At 55.4% G+C, this 20,116-nt stretch overlaps 1 protein-coding gene across 2 annotated transcripts in view; it reads left to right on the top strand.

Annotated features, from left to right (window-relative positions):
• The window catches only part of LOC139381006 (myosin X, like 3), a 144,749-nt gene that overhangs the window by 52,670 nt on the left and 71,963 nt on the right, over positions 1-20,116 (top strand). For both annotated transcript variants that reach the window (XM_071124232.1, XM_071124233.1), the window contains exons 18-19: positions 1,465-1,579; positions 10,412-10,518. In XM_071124232.1, the coding sequence (XP_070980333.1) occupies positions 1,465-1,579; positions 10,412-10,518 (222 nt within the window). The remainder of the gene's footprint in view (positions 1-1,464; positions 1,580-10,411; positions 10,519-20,116) is intronic.

The raw sequence follows: 20,116 nt of genomic DNA, 5'->3' as shown, positions 1-20,116 counted from the left end.
CCTACTGGGTGTCGATGAGCGCCGGGGTTTCAACCTGTAGAATCACCTGCTGGGTGTCGATGAACGCCGGGGTTTCAAACTGTAGAATCACCTACTGGGTGTAGATCACCTGCTGTGTGTCGATGAAAGCCGGGGTTTCAGCGTGTAGAATCACCTGCTGGGTGTAGATCACCTGCTGGGTGTCGATGAAAGCCGTAGTTTCAACCTGTAGAATCACCTGCTGGGTGTCGATGAACGCCGGGGTTTCAACCTGTAGAATCACCTGCTGGGTGTAGAATCACCTGCTGGGTGTCGATGAACGCCGGGGTTTCAACGTGTAGAATCACCTGCTGGGTGTCGATGAACGCCGGGGTTTCAACGTGTAGAATCACCTGCTGGGTGTCGATGAACGCCGGGGTTTCAACGTGTAGAATCACCTGCTGGGTGTCGATGAACACCGGGGATTCAACGTGTAGAATCACCTGCTGGGTGTCGATGAACGCCGGGGTTTCAACCTGTAGAATCACCTGCTGTGTGTCGATGAACGCCGAGGTTTCAACCTGTAGAATCACCTGCTGGGTGTCTATGAACGCCGAGGTTTCAACCTGTAGAATCACCTGCTGGGTGTCGATGAACGCCGGGGTTTCAACGTGTAGAATCACCTGCTGGGTGTAGAATCACCTGCTGGGTGTCGATGAACGGCGGGGTTTCAACGTGTAGAATCACCTGCTGGGTGTCGATGAACGCCGAGGTTTCAACCTGTAGAATCACCTGCTGGGTGTCGATGAACGTCGATGTTTCAACCTGTAGAATCACCTGCTGGGTGTCGATGAACACCGGGGTTTCAACCTGTAGAATCACCTGCTGGGTGTCGATGAACACCGGGGTTTCAACGTGTAGAATCACCTGCTGGGTGTCGATGAACGCTGGGGTTTCAACCTGTTGAATCACCTGCTGGGTGTAGACGAACACCGGGGTTTCAACCTGTTGAATCACCTACTGGGTGTCGATGAACACCGGGGTTTCAACGTGTAGAATCACCTGCTGGGTGTCGATGAACTCCGGGGTTTCAACGTGTAGAATCACCTGCTGGGTGTCGATGAACACCGGGGATATACTCTGTGATCAGGGTCAATTTCATGGCTACCCACTGTGCCTCCTCCGCTGTGCACCACCAAGGCTCATGTTGGCCAGTCTACCCTCTTACAAAACAGCAGAACATGCGGACCCAGTGTTCACCTGGGTCATTGAGCTATTGTTGATTTCCTATTGTGCTGCTGTCAGCTGTCTGGGTGTCATGTCATGTTGTACTCCTTCGACACGTCTGGCCCTTGTCTGGCCCGTTTGATTTGTCTGGCCCGTCGGCTCTGTGTCTGGCCCGTCGGCTCTGTGTCTGGCCCGTCGGCTCTGTGTCTGACCCGTCGGCTCTGTGTCTGACCCGTCGGCTCTGTGTCTGACCCGTGTGCGTCTCTGTTCCCTGTGTAGGTACAAGATGATCCTGAAAGACAAGCATCCAACAGACGACCAGAGAGGGAGATGCACAGAGCTGCTGATGTCATACGACCCCGCCAAGATAGACTGGCAGCTGGGGAAGACTAAGGTACGCTGGCCCCGTGGCTCTGACAACGCATCACACTCTTACACGCATACTGCAGTGGGTGAATAAAATATGTGTAGCACGACCAGGTCTAATCTGAGGGAAATATGTGTCTCTAATATGGTCATACGTTGGACAGGAGGTTAGGAAGTGCAGCTCAGATTCCACCTCATTTTGTGGGCATTGTGCACATAGCCTGTCTTCTCTTGAGTGCCATGTCTGTCTACGGCGGCCTTTCTCAATAGCAAGGCTATGCTCACTAAGTCTGTACATAGTCAAAGCTTTCCTTAAGTTTGGGTCAGTCACAGTGGTCAGGTATTCTACCACTGTGTACTCTCTGTTTAGGGACAAATACCATTCTAGTTTGCTCTGTTTTTTTGTGTCAAGTAATTACCTTTTTTGTTTTCTCATGATTTGGTTGGGTCTAATTGTGCTGCTGTCCTGGGGCTCTGTAGGGTGTGTTTGTAAACAGAGCCCCAGGACCAGCTTGCTTAGGGGACTCTTCTCCAGGTTCATCTCTCTGTAGGTGATGGCTTTGTTATGGAAGGTTTGGGAATCACTTCCTTTTAGGTGGTTGTAGAATTGAACGGCTCTTTCCTGGATTTAGGCATAATTTTGCTCTGCTTGCATTATTTGGTGTTCTACGTTGTACACAGAGGATATTTTTTGTAGAATTCTGCATGCAGTGTCTCAATCTGTAGTTTTTCCCATTTTGTAAATTATTGGTTGGTGAGCGGACCCCAGTCCTCACAACCATAAAGGGCAATATGACTGATTTCAAGTATTTTCAGCCAGATCCTAATTGGTATGTTGAATTTTATGTTCCTTTTGATTGCATAGAAGGCCCTTCTTGCCTTGTCTCTCAGATCGTTCACAGCTTTGCCACAAGAAAAGGGCAACCAGTGAAGAACAAACACCATTGTAAATACAACCCATATTTATGTTAATTTCCCATTTTGTACTTTAACAATGAACTTAATGACATTTGAAATCTTTTTTATTATTTTGGAACTTTTACGAGTGTAATATGTTTACTGTTAATTTGTGTTGTTTATTTCGCTTTTGTTTATTACCTAGTTCACTTGCATTGGCAACGTTAACGCATGTTTCCCATGCCAATAAATCCCTTTGAATTGAAATATACATTGAGACAGAAAGTGCAGTGCCTTGTGATTAGAGATCGGAGGATCTCATTCTCTGCTCAATTGACCGTGTAGTGGTAGTTTGTTGACCCTGTAGTGGTAGTTTGTTGACCCTGTAGTGGTAGTTTGTTGACCCAGTAGTGGTAGTTTGTTGACCCTGTAGTGGTAGTTTGTTGACCCTGTAGTGGTAGTTGGTTGACCCTGTAGTGGTAGTTTATTGACACTGTAGTGGTAGTTTATTGACACTGTAGTGGTAGTTTATTGACCCTGTAGTGGTAGTTTATTGACCCTGTAGTGGTAGTTTATTGACCCTGTAGTGGTAGTTTATTGATCGTGTAGTGGTAGTTTATTGATCGTGTAGTGGTAGTTTATTGACCGTGTAGTGGTAGTTTATTGACACTGTAGTGGTAGTTTATTGACACTGTAGTGGTAGTTTATTGACCCTGTAGTGGTAGTTTATTGACCCTGTAGTGGTAGTTTATTGACCCAGTAGTGGTAGTTTATTGACCCTGTAGTGGTAGTTTATTGACACTGTAGTGGTAGTTTATTGACACTGTAGTGGTAGTTTATTGACCCTGTAGTGGTAGTTTATTGACCCTGTAGTGGTAGTTTATTTACCCTGTAGTGGTAGTTTATTGACCCTGTAGGGGTAGTTTGTTGACCCTGTAGGGGTAGTTTGTTGACCCTGTAGTGGTAGTTTGTTGACCCTGTAGTGGTAGTTTATTGACCCTGTAGTGGTAGTTTGTTGACCCTGTAATGGTAGTTTATTGACCCTGTAGTGGTAGTTTATTGACCGTGTAATGTAGTGGTAGTTTATTGACTGTGTAATGTAGTGGTAGTTTATTGACTGTGTAATGTAGTGGTAGTTTATTGACCCTGTAGTGGTAGTTTATTGACTGTGTAATGTAGTGGTAGTTTATTGACCCTGTAATCTAGTGGTAGTTTATTGACTGTGTAATGTAGTGGTAGTTTATTGACCCTGTAGTGGTAGTTTGTTGACCCTGTAGTGGTAGTTTATTGACCCTGTAGTGGTAGTTTATTGACCGTGTAATGTAGTGGTAGTTTATTGACCCTGTAGTGGTAGTTTATTGACCCTGTAGTGGTAGTTTATTGACCCTGTAGTGGTAGTTTATTGACTGTGTAATGTAGTGGTAGTTTATTGACTGTGTAATGTAGTGGTAGTTTATTGACTGTGTAATGTAGTGGTAGTTTATTGACTGTGTAATGTAGTGGTAGTTTATTGACTGTGTAATGTAGTGGTAGTTTATTGACCCTGTAGTGGTAGTTTATTGACTGTGTAATGTAGTGGTAGTTTATTGACCCTGTAGTGGTAGTTTATTGACTGTGTAATGTAGTGGTAGTTTATTGACTGTGTAATGTAGTGGTAGTTTATTGACTGTGTAATGTAGTGGTAGTTTATTGACTGTGTAATGTAGTGGTAGTTTATTGACTGTGTAATGTAGTGGTAGTTTATTGACCCTGTAGTGGTAGTTTGTTGACCCTGTAGTGGTAGTTTGTTGACCCTGTAGTGGTAGTTTATTGACCCTGTAGTGGTAGTTTGTTGACCCTGTAGTGGTAGTTTATTGACCGTGTAATGTAGTGGTAGTTTATTGACCCTGTAGTGGTAGTTTATTGACTGTGTAATGTAGTGGTAGTTTATTGACCCTGTAGTGGTAGTTTATTGACTGTGTAATGTAGTGGTAGTTTATTGACCCTGTAGTGGTAGTTTATTGACCCTGTAGTGGTAGTTTGTTGACCCTGTAGTGGTAGTTTGTTGACCCTGTAGTGGTAGTTTATTGACTGTGTAATGTAGTGGTAGTTTATTGACCCTGTAGTGGTAGTTTATTGACCCTGTAGTGGTAGTTTGTTGACCCTGTAGTGGTAGTTTATTGACCGTGTAGTGGTAGTTTATTGACCCTGTAGTGGTAGTTTATTGACCCTGTAGTGGTAGTTTATTGACCCTGTAGTGGTAGTTTATTGACCCTGTAGTGGTAGTTTATTGACCCTGTAGTGGTAGTTTATTGACCCCGTAGTGGTAGTTTATTGACCCTGTAGTGGTAGTTTGTCGACCCTGTAGTGGTAGTTTGTTGACCCTGTAGTGGTAGTTTATTGACCGTGTAATGTAGTGGTAGTTTATTGACCGTGTAGTGGTAGTTTATTGACCGTGTAATGTAGTGGTAGTTTATTGACCCTGTAGGGGTAGTTTGTTGACCCTGTAGGGGTAGTTTGTTGACCCTGTAGTGGTAGTTTGTTGACCCTGTAGTGGTAGTTTATTGACCCTGTAGTGGTAGTTTGTTGACCCTGTAGTGGTAGTTTATTGACTGTGTAATGTAGTGGTAGTTTATTGACTGTGTAATGTAGTGGTAGTTTATTGACTGTGTAATGTAGTGGTAGTTTATTGACTGTGTAATGTAGTGGTAGTTTATTGACCCTGTAGTGGTAGTTTATTGACTGTGTAATGTAGTGGTAGTTTATTGACCCTGTAGTGGTAGTTTATTGACTGTGTAATGTAGTGGTAGTTTATTGACTGTGTAATGTAGTGGTAGTTTATTGACCGTGTAATGTAGTGGTAGTTTATTGACCCTGTAGTGGTAGTTTATTGACCCTGTAGTGGTAGTTTATTGACTGTGTAATGTAGTGGTAGTTTATTGACTGTGTAATGTAGTGGTAGTTTATTGACCGTGTAATGTAGTGGTAGTTTATTGACTGTGTAATGTAGTGGTAGTTTATTGACCGTGTAATGTAGTGGTAGTTTATTGACCGTGTAATGTAGTGGTAGTTTATTGACCCTGTAGTGGTAGTTTATTGACTGTGTAATGTAGTGGTAGTTTATTGACTGTGTAATGTAGTGGTAGTTTATTGACCCTGTAGTGGTAGTTTATTGACTGTGTAATGTAGTGGTAGTTTATTGACCCTGTAGTGGTAGTTTATTGACTGTGTAATGTAGTGGTAGTTTATTGACTGTGTAATGTAGTGGTAGTTTATTGACCGTGTAATGTAGTGGTAGTTTATTGACCCTGTAGTGGTAGTTTATTGACTGTGTAATGTAGTGGTAGTTTATTGACCCTGTAGTGGTAGTTTGTTGACCCTGTAGTGGTAGTTTGTTGACCCTGTAGTGGTAGTTTATTGACCCTGTAGTGGTAGTTTGTTGACCCTGTAGTGGTAGTTTATTGACCGTGTAATGTAGTGGTAGTTTATTGACCCTGTAGTGGTAGTTTATTGACCCTGTAGTGGTAGTTTATTGACTGTGTAATGTAGTGGTAGTTTATTGACCCTGTAGTGGTAGTTTATTGACTGTGTAATGTAGTGATAGTTTATTGACCCTGTAGTGGTAGTTTATTGACCCTGTAGTGGTAGTTTGTTGACCCTGTAGTGGTAGTTTATTGACCGTGTAGTGGTAGTTTATTGACCCTGTAGTGGTAGTTTATTGACCCTGTAGTGGTAGTTTGTTGACCCTGTAGTGGTAGTTTATTGACCCTGTAGTGGTAGTTTATTGACCCTGTAGTGGTAGTTTATTGACCCTGTAGTGGTAGTTTGTCGACCCTGTAGTGGTAGTTTGTTGACCCTGTAGTGGTAGTTTATTGACCGTGTAATGTAGTGGTAGTTTATTGACCCTGTAGTGGTAGTTTGTTGACCCTGTAGTGGTAGTTTATTGACCGTGTAGTGGTAGTTTATTGACCCTGTAGTGGTAGTTTATTGACCCTGTAGTGGTAGTTTGTTGACCCTGTAGTGGTAGTTTATTGACCCTGTAGTGGTAGTTTATTGACCGTGTAGTGGTAGTTTATTGACCCTGTAGTGGTAGTTTATTGACCCTGTAGTGGTAGTTTGTTGACCCTGTAGTGGTAGTTTATTGACCCTGTAGTGGTAGTTTATTGACCCTGTAGTGGTAGTTTATTGACTGTGTAATGTAGTGGTAGTTTATTGACTGTGTAATGTAGTGGTAGTTTATTGACCCTGTAGTGGTAGTTTATTGACTGTGTAATGTAGTGGTAGTTTATTGACCCTGTAGTGGTAGTTTATTGACTGTGTAATGTAGTGGTAGTTTATTGACTGTGTAATGTAGTGGTAGTTTATTGACTGTGTAATGTAGTGGTAGTTTATTGACCCTGTAGTGGTAGTTTATTGACTGTGTAATGTAGTGGTAGTTTGTTGACCCTGTAGTGGTAGTTTATTGACTGTGTAATGTAGTGGTAGTTTATTGACCCTGTAGTGGTAGTTTATTGACTGTGTAATGTAGTGGTAGTTTGTTGACCCTGTAGTGGTAGTTTATTGACTGTGTAATGTAGTGGTAGTTTATTGACCCTGTAGTGGTAGTTTATTGACTGTGTAATGTAGTGGTAGTTTATTGACCCTGTAGTGGTAGTTTATTGACTGTGTAATGTAGTGGTAGTTTATTGACCCTGTAGTGGTAGTTTATTGACCCTGTAGTGGTAGTTTATTGACCCTGTAGTGGTAGTTTATTGACCCTGTAGTGGTAGTTTATTGACTGTGTAATGTAGTGGTAGTTTGTTAACCGTGTAATGTAATGGTAGTTTGACAGTATAATGTTAGTGCCCACAATTATGTGTTGTGCCTTTGTGCGTTAGTGTTTTGGTTATCAGTGCCATATTTTTGTGGTTAAAGTTAGGAAAGTCAGGTGGGTTTGAAAGTAGAGGTTTGGATTGCATTTCCTGTGTAGAAACAGTCTAATTATATCAATGTCTGATTGTGTGATGAGGAAGCTAGGACCACACGGTAGGGTGGCAGCATCGGATGTGGGAAGGAAGGATGTTGTCCAGGGAGCTTCCTCTCTGCGACTCGGAGAGTGTAGAGGAGAAACAGGAGCTGGGGGTGGGATAGGGGAAGAGTGTTGGGGAGCTGGTGTGGGGATGGGATAGAGAAGAGGGTTGGGGAGCTGGGGTGGGGATGGGATAGAGAAGAGGGTTGAGGACCTGGGGTGGGGATGGGATAGAGAAGAAGGTTGGGGAGCTGGGATGGGATAGAGAAGAGGGTTGGGGAGCTGGGGTGGGGATGGGATAGAGAAGAGGTTTGGGGAGCTGGGGTGGGGATGGGATAGAGAAGAGGGTTGGGGAGCTGGGGTGGGGATGGGATAGGGGAAGAGGGTTGGGGAGCTGGGGTGGGGATGGGATAGGGAAGAGGGTTGGGGAGCTGGGGTGTGGATGGGATAGGGTTGGGGGAGCTGGGCAGGGGAGGAGGGGATGGGACAGAGAAGAGGGTTGGGGAGCTGGGGTGGGGATGGGATAGAGAAGAGGGTTGGGGAGCTGGGGTGGGGATGGGATAGAGAAGAGGGTTGGGGAGCTGGGGTGGGGATGGGATAGAGAAGGGGGTTGGGGAGCTGGGGTGGGGATGGGATAGAGAAGAGGGTTCGGGAGCTGGGGTGGGGATGGGATAGAGAAGAGGGTTGGGGAGCTGGGGTGGGGATGGGATAGAGAAGAGGGTTTGGGAGCTGGGGTGGGGATGGGATAGGGGAAGAGGGTTGGGGAGCTGGGGATGGGATAGGGAAGGAGGGGATGGGACAGAGAACAGGGGTGGGGGTGGGGATGGGATAGGGGAAGGGGAAGAGCGTGGTGGTGGGGATGGGATAGAAAAGAGGGGTGGGGATGGGATAGGGGAAGGGGAAGAGCGTGGTGGTGGGGATGGGATAGAAAAGAGGGGTGGGGATGGGACAGGGGAGGAGGGGATGGGACAGAGAAGAGGGTTGGGGGTGGGGATAGGACAGGGGAAGAGGGTTGGTGGGTGGGGATGGGACAGGGGAGGAGGGGATGGGATAGAGAAGAGGGGTGGGGGTGGGGATGGGATAGAGAAGAGGGGTGGGGATGGGACAGGGGAAGAGGGTTGGGGGGTGGGGATGGGACAGGGGAGGAGGGGATGGGACAGGGGAGGAGGGGATGGGACAGAGAAGGGGGGTGGGGATGGGGCAGGGGAAGAGGGGTGGGGATGGGATAGGGGAGGAGGGGATGGGACAGAGAACAGGGGTGGGGGTGGGGATGGGATAGGGGAAGAGCGTGGTGGTGGGGATGGGATAGAGAAGAGGGGTGGGGATGGGACAGGGGAGGAGTGGATGGGACAGAGAAGAGGTTTGGGGGTGGGGATGGGACAGGGGAGGAGGGGTGGGGGTGGGGATGGGACAGAGAAGAGGGTTGGGGGGTAGAGGGCTGGGGGGAGCAGGGTGGGGAGAGCAGGGTGGGAGTAGCAGGGCTGGGGGGAGCAGGGTGGGGGGAGCAGGCCTGGGGGGAGCAGGCCTGGGGGGAGCAGGGCTGGGGGGAGCTGGGCTGGGGGGAGCAGGGCTGGGGGGAGCAGGGCTGCAGCTGTGTGACTGTGATTACTGGAACATCTGGCCCAGTTAGCAGGAGCTGCTAAACCTGCAGTTTTCAGTCAGGGAAGGGTTACCTAGACCCAGTGGAATGCTCTTTCATGGGAGGAGGGGAATGGTCTGCTCTTGGAGGAGTGCCATCCCCTCCCCTCTAGTGTCTCTCCCTTTCAATTTCAATCTCTCTCTCTGCCTGTGCACCTCCCCTCCCAACCCAACCCGTCTCTCTCTCTCTCTCTCTAGCTCTCTCTCTCTCTCTCTAGCTCTCTCTCGCTCTCTCTCGCTCTCTCTCGCTCTCTCTCGCTCTCTCTCGCTCTCTCTCGCTCTCTCTCGCTCTCTCTCGCTCTCTCTCTCTCACTCTCTCTCGCTCTCTCGCTCTGCCTCCTCCCCTCCTCTGTCTCTCTCTCGCCCTGCCTCCTCCCCTCCTCTGTCTCTCGGCCTGCCTCCTCCCCTCCTCTGTCTCTCTCTCGCCCTGCCTCCTCCCCTCTGTCTCTCTCTCGCCCTGCCTCCTCCCCTCCTCTGTCTCTCTCTCGCCCTGCCTCCTCCCCTCCTGTCTCTCTCTCCCCCTGCCTCCTCCCCTCCTGTCTCTCTCTCGCCCTGCCTCCTCCCCTCCTCTCTCTCTCTCGCCCTGCCTCCTCCCCTCCTGTCTCTCTCTCTCTCTCGCCCTGCCTCCTCCCCTCCTGTCTCTCTCTCTCTCTCGCCCTGCCTCCTCCCCTCCTGTCTCTCTCTCGCCCTGCCTCCTCCCCTCCTGTCTCTCTCTCGCCCTGCCTCCTCCCCTCCTGTCTCTCTCTCGCCCTGCCTCCTCCCCTCCTGTCTCTCTCTCTCTCTCTCTCTCTCTCGCCCTGCCTCCTGTCTGTCTCTCTCTTAGTAATCAGTAAGAAGCCAGAGAGCCAGAACACAGACAGGATGTTAGCTGTGGGACTAACAACACAACACTGACTCTTTGCAGTAGCAGCACCGTCATAGTGTTCCGCTGGGCTCTCTGCAGTGACAGTCAGGGAGAATAGCCAGGAAAGTAGCTATAGCTCTGTGAGAGTAGCTGAAACCAGCACTGGTCGGTCCCAGTCCTTATCAAGAGGACTTATCCCAGAGAGAGGAAGAGTAGCAGGGAGAGTAGCTAGCAGTGAGAGTAGCAGTGAGAGTAGCAGGGAAGAGTAGCTAGCAGGGAAGCGTAGCTAGCAGGGAAGAGTAGCTAGCAGGGAAGAGTAGCTAGCAGGGAAGAGTAGCTAGCAGGGAAGAGTAGCTAACAGCTAGGAGCTCTGCAGCAAACAGCTGTGCTTAAACGGACTGCATTCAGAACTTCTCAAGAATAACTAACTACCCTACAGGAACTAACCTCCATCCCTATCTCTGACTGGCCGTGCCGCGCGTCATGTCTTGCAGGTGTTCCTGAAGGAAGAGCTGGAACACCGGCTGGAGAAGGGGAGGGAAGTGGTGCGGAGACAGGCGGGCATGGTGATCCGGGCACACATACTCAGCTATGTGGCAAGGTGAGTACTGCTGGGGGGAGGGACTAGGAGGACTGGCGGAGAGTGACTAGGAGGGCTGGGGGAGAGTGACTAGGAGGGCTGGGGGAGAGTGACTAGGAGGGCTGGGGGAGAGTGACTAGGAGGGCTGGGGGAGAGTGACTAGGAGGGCTGGGGGAGAGTGACTAGGAGGGCTGGGGGAGAGTGACTAGGAGGGCTGGCGGAGAGTGACTAGGAGGGCTGGCGGAGAGTGACTAGGAGGGCTGGCGGAGAGTGACTAGGAGGGCTGGGTGAGAGTGACTAGGAGGGCTGGGTGAGAGTGACTAGGAGGGCTGGGTGAGAGTGACTAGGAGGGCTGGCGGAGAGTGACTAGGAGGGCTGGCGGAGAGTGACTAGGAGGGCTGGCGGAGAGTGACTAGGAGGGCTGGCGGAGAGTGACTAGGAGGGCTGGCGGAGTGCTGGCGGAGAGTGACTAGGAGGGCTGGCGGAGAGTGACTAGGAGGGCTGGCGGAGAGTGACTAGGAGGGCTGGCGGAGAGTGACTAGGAGGACTGGCGGAGAGTGACTAGGAGGGCTGGGGGAGAGTGACTAGGAGGGCTGGGGGAGAGTGACTAGGAGGGCTGGGGGAGAGTGACTAGGAGGGCTGGGTGAGAGTGACTAGGAGGGCTGGCGGAGAGTGACTAGGAGGGCTGGCGGAGAGTGACTAGGAGGGCTGGCGGAGAGTGGCTAGGAGGGATTGGGGAGAGTGACTAGGAGGGCTGGGGGAGAGTGGCTAGGAGGGCTGGGGGAGAGTGACGAGGGGACCGGGAAGAGGGCTGGGGGAGAGTGACTAGGAGGGCTGGGTGAGAGTGACTAGGAGGGCTGGGTGAGAGTGACTAGGAGGGCTGGGTGAGAGTGACTAGGAGGGCTGGGTGAGAGTGACTAGGAAGGCTGGGAGAGAGTGACTAGGGGACTGGAAAGAGGGCTGGGGGAGAGTGACTAGGAGGGCTGGGGGAGAGTGACTAGGAGGGCTGGGGGAGAGTGACTAGGAGGGCTGGGTGAGAGTGACTAGGAGGGCTGGGTGAGAGTGACTAGGAGGGCTGGGTGAGAGTGACTAGGAGGGCTGGGTGAGAGTGACTAGGAGGGCTGGGTGAGAGTGACTAGGGGACTGGAAAGAGGGCTGGGTGAGAGTGACTAGGAGGGCTGGGGGAGAGTGACTAGGAGGGCTGGGGGAGAGTGACTAGGAGGGCTGGGGGAGAGTGACTAGGAGGGCTGGGGGAGAGTGACTAGGAGGGCTAGCGGAGAGTGACTAGGAGGGCTGGCGGAGAGTGACTAGGAGGGCTGGGGGAGAGTGACTAGGAGGGCTGGCGGAGAGTGACTAGGAGGGCTGGGGGAGAGTGACTAGGAGGGCTGGGTGAGAGTGACTAGGAGGGCTGGCGGAGAGTGACTAGGAGGGCTGGCGGAGAGTGACTAGGAGGGCTGGCGGAGAGTGACTAGGAGGGCTGGCGGAGAGTGACTAGGAGGGCTGGCGGAGAGTGACTAGGAGGGCTGGCGGAGAGTGACTAGGAGGGCTGGCGGAGAGTGACTAGGAGGGCTGGGGGAGAGTGACTAGGAGGGCTGGGGGAGAGTGACTAGGAGGGCTGGCGGAGAGTGACTAGGAGGGCTGGCGGAGAGTGACTAGGAGGGCTGGCGGAGAGTGACTAGGAGGGCTGGGGGAGAGTGTCTAGGAGGGATTGGGGAGAGTGACTAGGAGGGCTGAGGGAGAGTGGCTAGGAGGGCTGGGGGAGAGTGACGAGGGGACCGGGAAGAGGGCTGGGGGAGAGTGACTAGGAGTGCTGGGTGAGAGTGACTAGGAGGGCTGGGTGAGAGTGACTAGGAGGGCTGGGTGAGAGTGACTAGGAGGGCTGGGTGAGAGTGACTAGGAAGGCTGGGAGAGAGTGACTAGGGGACTGGAAAGAGGGCTGGGGGAGAGTGACTAGGAGGGCTGGGGGAGAGTGACTAGGAGGGCTGGGGGAGAGTGACTAGGAGGGCTGGGGGAGAGTGACTAGGAGGGCTGGGTGAGAGTGACTAGGAGAGCTGGGTGAGAGTGACTAGGAAGGCTGGGAGAGAGTGACTAGGGGACTGGAAAGAGGGCTGGGGGAGAGTGACTAGGAGGGCTGGGGGAGAGTGACTAGGAGGGCTGGGGGAGAGTGACTAGGAGGGCTGGGGGAGAGTGACTAGGAGGGCTGGGGGAGAGTGACTAGGAGGGCTGGGGGAGAGTGACTAGGAGGGCTGGGGGAGAGTGATTAGGAGGGCTGGGTGAGAGTGACTAGGAGGGCTGGGGGAGAGTGACTAGGAGGGCTGGGTTAGAGTGACTAGGAGGGCTGGGGGAGAGTGACTAGGAGGGCTGGGTGAGAGTGACTAGGAGGGCTGGGTGAGAGTGACTAGGAGGGCTGGGTGAGAGTGACTAGGAGGGCTGGGTGAGAGTGACTAGGGGACTGGAAAGAGGGCTGGGTGAGAGTGACTAGGGGAGTGGGAAGAGGGCTGGGGAAGAGTGACTAGGAGGGCTGGGGGACAGTGACTAGGAGGGCTGGGGGACAGTGACTAGGAGGGCTGGGGGACAGTGACTAGGAGGGCTGGGGGACAGTGACTAGGAGGGCTGGCGGAGAGTGACTAGGAGGGCTGGCGGAGAGTGACTAGGAGGGCTGGCGGAGAGTGACTAGGAGGGCTGGCGGAGAGTGACTAGGAGGGCTGGCGGAGAGTGACTAGGAGGGCTGGCGGAGAGTGACTAGGAGGGCTGGCGGAGAGTGACTAGGAGGGCCGGCGGAGAGTGACTAGGAGGGCCGGCGGAGAGTGACTAGGAAGGCCGGCGGAGAGTGACTAGGAGGGCTGGCGGAGAGTGACTAGGAGGGCTGGCGGAGAGTGACTAGGAGGGCTGGCAGAGAGTGACTAGGAGGGCTGGCGGAGAGTGACTAGGAGGGCTGGGGGAGAGTGACTAGGAGGGCTGGCGGAGAGTGACTAGGAGGGCTGGCGGAGAGTGACTAGGAGGGCTGGGTGAGAGTGACTAGGGGACTGGAAAGAGGGCTGGGTGAGAGTGACTAGGAGGGCTGGGGGAGAGTGACTAGGAGGGCTGGGGGAGAGTGACTAGGAGGGCTGGGGGAGAGTGACTAGGAGGGCTAGCGGAGAGTGACTAGGAGGGCTGGCGGAGAGTGACTAGGAGGGCTGGGGGAGAGTGACTAGGAGGGCTGGGTGAGAGTGACTAGGAGGGCTGGCGGAGAGTGACTAGGAGGGCTGGCGGAGAGTGACTAGGAGGGCTGGCGGAGAGTGACTAGGAGGGCTGGCGGAGAGTGACTAGGAGGGCTGGCGGAGAGTGACTAGGAGGGCTGGCGGAGAGTGACTAGGAGGGCTGGCGGAGAGTGACTAGGAGGGCTGGGGGAGAGTGACTAGGAGGGCTGGGGGAGAGTGACTAGGAGGGCTGGCGGAGAGTGACTAGGAGGGCTGGCGGAGAGTGACTAGGAGGGCTGGCGGAGAGTGACTAGGAGGGCTGGGGGAGAGTGTCTAGGAGGGATTGGGGAGAGTGACTAGGAGGGCTGAGGGAGAGTGGCTAGGAGGGCTGGGGGAGAGTGACGAGGGGACCGGGAAGAGGGCTGGGGGAGAGTGACTAGGAGTGCTGGGTGAGAGTGACTAGGAGGGCTGGGTGAGAGTGACTAGGAGGGCTGGGTGAGAGTGACTAGGAGGGCTGGGTGAGAGTGACTAGGAAGGCTGGGAGAGAGTGACTAGGGGACTGGAAAGAGGGCTGGGGGAGAGTGACTAGGAGGGCTGGGGGAGAGTGACTAGGAGGGCTGGGGGAGAGTGATTAGGAGGGCTGGGTGAGAGTGACTAGGAGGGCTGGGGGAGAGTGACTAGGAGGGCTGGGTGAGAGTGACTAGGAGGGCTGGGGGAGAGTGACTAGGAGGGCTGGGTGAGAGTGACTAGGAGGGCTGGGTGAGAGTGACTAGGAGGGCTGGGTGAGAGTGACTAGGAGGGCTGGGTGAGAGTGACTAGGGGACTGGAAAGAGGGCTGGGTGAGAGTGACTAGGGGAGTGGGAAGAGGGCTGGGGAAGAGTGACTAGGAGGGCTGGGGGACAGTGACTAGGAGGGCTGGGGGACAGTGACTAGGAGGGCTGGGGGACAGTGACTAGGAGGGCTGGCGGAGAGTGACTAGGAGGGCTGGCGGAGAGTGACTAGGAGGGCTGGCGGAGAGTGACTAGGAGGGCTGGCGGAGAGTGACTAGGAGGGCCGGCGGAGAGTGACTAGGAGGGCCGGCGGAGAGTGACTAGGAAGGCTGGCGGAGAGTGACTAGGAGGGCTGGCGGAGAGTGACTAGGAGGGCTGGCGGAGAGTGACTAGGAGGGCTGGCAGAGAGTGACTAGGAGGGCTGGCGGAGAGTGACTAGGAGGGCTGGGGGAGAGTGACTAGGAGGGCTGGCGGAGAGTGACTAGGAGGGCTGGCGGAGAGTGACTAGGAGGGCTGGCGGAGAGTGACTAGGAGGGCTGGCGGAGAGTGACTAGGAGGGCTGGGGGAGAGTGTCTAGGAGGGCTGGGGGAGAGTGACTAGGAGGGCTGGGGGAGAGTGGCTAGGAGGGCTGGGGGAGAGTGACGAGGGGACCTGGAAGAGGGCTGGGGGAGAGTGACTAGGAGTGCTGGGTGAGAGTGACTAGGAGGGCTGGGTGAGAGTGACTAGGAGGGCTGGGTGAGAGTGACTAGGAGGGCTGGGTGAGAGTGGCTAGGAGGGCTGGGTGAGAGTGACTAGGAAGGCTGGGAGAGAGTGACTAGGGGACTGGAAAGAGGGCTGGGGGAGAGTGACTAGGAGGGCTGGGGGAGAGTGACGAGGGGACCGGGAAGAGGGCTGGGGGAGAGTGACGAGGGGACCGGGAAGAGGGCTGGGGGAGAGTGACTAGGAGTGCTGGGTGAGAGTGACTAGGAGGGCTGGGTGAGAGTGACTAGGAGGGCTGGGTGAGAGTGACTAGGAGGGCTGGGTGAGAGTGACTAGGAGGGCTGGGTGAGAGTGACTAGGAGGGCTGGGTGAGAGTGACTAGGAAGGCTGGGAGAGAGTGACTAGGGGACTGGAAAGAGGGCTGGGGGAGAGTGACTAGGAGGGCTGGGGGAGAGTGACTAGGAGGGCTGGGGGAGAGTGACTAGGAGGGCTGGGGGAGAGTGACTAGGAGGGCTGGGTGAGAGTGACTAGGAGGGCTGGGTGAGAGTGACTAGGAGGGCTGGGTGAGAGTGACTAGGAGGGCTGGGTGAGAGTGACTAGGAGGGCTGGGTGAGAGTGACTAGGAGGGCTGGGTGAGAGTGACTAGGGGACTGGAAAGAGGGCTGGGTGAGAGTGACTAGGAGGGCTGGGGGAGAGTGACTAGGAAGACTGGGAGAGAGTGACTAAGGGACTGGGAAGAGGACTGGGGGAGAGTGACTAGGGGAGTGGGAAGAGTGCTGGGGAAGAGTGACTAGGAGGGCTGGCGGAGAGTGACTAGGAGGGCTGGGGGACAGTGACTAGGAGGGCTGGGGGACAGTGACTAGGAGGGCAGGGGGACAGTGACTAGGAGGGCTGGGGGAGAGTGACTAGGAGGCCTGGGGGAGAGTGACTAGGAGGCCTGGGGGAGAGTGACTAGGAGGCCTGGGGGAGAGTGACTAGGGGACAGGGAAGAGGGATGTGTGAGAGTGACTAGGAGGGCTGGCGGAGAGTGACTAGGAGGGCTGGCGGAGAGTGACTAGGAGGGCTGGCAAAGAGTGACTAGGAGGGCTGGGGGAGAGTGACTAGGAGGGCTGGGGGAGAGTGACTAGGAGGGCTGGGGGAGAGTGACTAGGAGGGCTGGGGGAGAGTGACTAGGAGGGCTGGGGGAGAGTGACTAGGAAGGCTGGGAGAGAGTGACTAGGGGACTGGGAAGAGAGCTGGGGGAGAGTGACTAGGAGGGCTGGGGGAGAGAAACTAGGAGGGCTGGGGGAGAGTGGCTAGGAGGGCTGGGGGAGAGTGGCTAGGAGGGCTGGGGGAGAGTGACGAAGGGACTGGGAAGCGGGCTGGGGGAGAGTGACTAGGAGGGCTGGGGGAGAGTGACTAGGAGGGCTGGGGGACAGTGACTAGGAGGGCTGGGGGACAGTGACTAGGAGGGCTGGGGGACAGTGACTAGGAGGGCTGGCGGACAGTGACTAGGAGGGCTGGCGGAGAGTGACTAGGAGGGCTGGCGGAGAGTGACTAGGAGGGCTGGCGGAGAGTGACTAGGAGGGCTGGCGGAGAGTGACTAGGAGGGCTGGCGGAGAGTGACTAGGAGGGCCGGCGGAGAGTGACTAGGAGGGCTGGCGGAGAGTGACTAGGAAGGCTGGCGGAGAGTGACTAGGAGGGCTGGCGGAGAGTGACTAGGAGGGCTGGCGGAGAGTGACTAGGAGGGCTGGCAGAGAGTGACTAGGAGGGCTGGCGGAGAGTGACTAGGAGGGCTGGGGGAGAGTGACTAGGAGGGCTGGCGGAGAGTGACTAGGAGGGCTGGCGGAGAGTGACTAGGAGGGCTGGCGGAGAGTGACTAGGAGGGCTGGCGGAGAGTGACTAGGAGGGCTGGGGGAGAGTGTCTAGGAGGGCTGGGGGAGAGTGACTAGGAGGGCTGGGGGAGAGTGGCTAGGAGGGCTGGGGGAGAGTGACGAGGGGACCGGGAAGAGGGCTGGGGGAGAGTGACTAGGAGTGCTGGGTGAGAGTGACTAGGAGGGCTGGGTGAGAGTGACTAGGAGGGCTGGGTGAGAGTGACTAGGAGGGCTGGGCGAGAGTGACTAGGAGGGCTGGGTGAGAGTGACTAGGAAGGCTGGGAGAGAGTGACTAGGGGACTGGAAAGAGGGCTGGGGGAGAGTGACTAGGAGGGCTGGGGGAGAGTGACGAGGGGACCGGGAAGAGGGCTGGGGGAGAGTGACGAGGGGACCGGGAAGAGGGCGGGGGGAGAGTGACTAGGAGTGCTGGGTGAGAGTGACTAGGAGGGCTGGGTGAGAGTGACTAGGAGGGCTGGGTGAGAGTGACTAGGAGGGCTGGGTGAGAGTGACTAGGAGGGCTGGGTGAGAGTGACTAGGAGGGCTGGGTGAGAGTGACTAGGAAGGCTGGGAGAGAGTGACTAGGGGACTGGAAAGAGGGCTGGGGGAGAGTGACTAGGAGGGCTGGGGGAGAGTGACTAGGAGGGCTGGGGGAGAGTGACTAGGAGGGCTGGGGGAGAGTGATTAGGAGGGCTGGGTGAGAGTGACTAGGAGGGCTGGGTGAGAGTGACTAGGAGGGCTGGGTGAGAGTGACTAGGAGGGCTGGGTGAGAGTGACTAGGAGGGCTGGGTGAGAGTGACTAGGAGGGCTGGGTGAGAGTGACTAGGGGACTGGAAAGAGGGCTGGGTGAGAGTGACTAGGAGGGCTGGGGGAGAGTGACTAGGAAGACTGGGAGAGAGTGACTAAGGGACTGGGAAGAGGACTGGGGGAGAGTGACTAGGGGAGTGGGAAGAGTGCTGGGGAAGAGTGACTAGGAGGGCTGGCGGAGAGTGACTAGGAGGGCTGGGGGACAGTGACTAGGAGGGCTGGGGGACAGTGACTAGGAGGGCAGGGGGACAGTGACTAGGAGGGCTGGGGGAGAGTGACTAGGAGGCCTGGGGGAGAGTGACTAGGAGGCCTGGGGGAGAGTGACTAGGAGGCCTGGGGGAGAGTGACTAGGGGACAGGGAAGAGGGATGTGTGAGAGTGACTAGGAGGGCTGGCGGAGAGTGACTAGGAGGGCTGGCGGAGAGTGACTAGGAGGGCTGGCAAAGAGTGACTAGGAGGGCTGGGGGAGAGTGACTAGGAGGGCTGGGGGAGAGTGACTAGGAGGGCTGGGGGAGAGTGACTAGGAGGGCTGGGGGAGAGTGACTAGGAGGGCTGGGGGAGAGTGACTAGGAAGGCTGGGAGAGAGTGACTAGGGGACTGGGAAGAGAGCTGGGGGAGAGTGACTAGGAGGGCTGGGGGAGAGAAACTAGGAGGGCTGGGGGAGAGTGGCTAGGAGGGCTGGGGGAGAGTGGCTAGGAGGGCTGGGGGAGAGTGACGAAGGGACTGGGAAGCGGGCTGGGGGAGAGTGACTAGGAGGGCTGGGGGAGAGTGACTAGGAGGGCTGGGGGAGAGTGGCTAGGAGGGCTGGGGGAGAGTGGCTAGGAGGGCTGGGGGAGAGTGGCTAGGAGGGCTGGGGGAGAGTGGCTAGGAGGGCTGGGGGAGAGAGACGAGGGGACCGGGAAGAGGGCTGGGGGAGAGTGACTAGGAGGGCTGGGTGAGAGTGACTAGAAGGGCTGGGTGAGAGTGACTAGGAGGGCTGGGTGAGAGTGACTAGGAGGGCTGGGGGAGAGTGACTAGGAGGGCTGGGGGAGAGTGGCTAGGAGGGCTGGGGGAGAGTGGCTAGGAGGGCTGGGGGAGAGTGGCTAGGAGGGCTGGGGGAGAGTGGCTAGGAGGGCTGGGGGAGAGTGGCTAGGAGGGCTGGGGGAGAGAGACGAGGGGACCGGGAAGAGGGCTGGGGGAGAGTGACTAGGAGGGCTGGGGGAGAGTGACTAGGAGGGCTGGGGGAGAGTGACTAGGGGACAGGGAAGAGGACTGGGGTAGAGTGGCTAGGGGACAGGGAAGAGGGCTCGGGGAGAGTGACTAGGAGGGCTGGCGGAGAGTGACTAGGAGGGCTGGCGGAGAGTGACTAGGAGGGCTGGCGGAGAGTGACTAGGAGGGCTGGCGGAGAGTGACTAGGAGGGCTGGCGGAGAGTGATAAGGGGACCGGGAAGAGGGCTGGGGGAGAGTGACTAGGAGGGCTGGGGGAGAGTGACTAGGAGGGCTGGGGGAGAGTGACTAGGGGACAGGTTAGAGGGCTGGGGGAGAGTGGCTATTGGACTGGAAAGAGGGCTGGGGGAGAGTGACTAGGAGGGCTGGGGGAGAGTGACTAGGAGGGCTGGGGGAGAGTGACTAGGAGGGCTGGGGGTGAGTGGCTAGGAGGGCTGGGGGAGAGTTGCTAGGAGGGCTGGGAGAGAGTGACGAGGGGACTGGGAAGAGGGCTGGGGGAGAGTGACTAGGGGAGCTGGAGGTTGAGTGCAGGAGGACAGTGACTAGGGGAGCTGGAGGTTGAGTGCAGGGGAAGTGGAATCTGCTGGGCTTAGGGGAGTGACTAGGAAGGCTGGGGGTGAGTGACTTGAGGGGCTGTGGGGAGTGACTGGGGGGTGGTAGTTAGTTTATATACTGGAGGGGCTGGGGGAGAGTGACGAAGGGACAGGGAACAGGGCTGAGGGAGAGTGACTAGGGGACAGGGAAGAGGACTGGGGTAGAGTGGCTAGGGGACAGGGAAGAGGGCTCGGGGAGAGTGACTAGGAGGGCTGGCGGAGAGTGACTACGAGGGCTGGCGGAGAGTGACTAGGAGGGCTGGCGGAGAGTGACTAGGAGGGCTGGGGGAGAGTGATGAGGGGACCGGGAAGAGGGCTGAGGGAGAGTGACTAGGAGGGCTGGGGGAGAGTGACTCGGAGGGCTGGGGGAGAGTGACTAGGAGGGCTGGGGGAGAGTGACTAGGGGACAGGGAAGAGGGCTTTGGGAGAGTGACTATTGGACTGGAAAGAGGGCTGGGGGAGAGTGACTAGGAGGGCTGGGGGAGAGTGACTAGGAGGGCTGGGGGAGAGTGGCTA

This window comes from Oncorhynchus clarkii, chromosome 22, assembly GCF_045791955.1.
Source record: "Oncorhynchus clarkii lewisi isolate Uvic-CL-2024 chromosome 22, UVic_Ocla_1.0, whole genome shotgun sequence".
NCBI classification, from domain to species: Eukaryota; Metazoa; Chordata; class Actinopteri; order Salmoniformes; family Salmonidae; genus Oncorhynchus; species Oncorhynchus clarkii.
The sequence above is the reverse complement of the archived record's forward strand: the minus strand, read 5'-3'. Positions and strand labels throughout refer to the sequence as shown.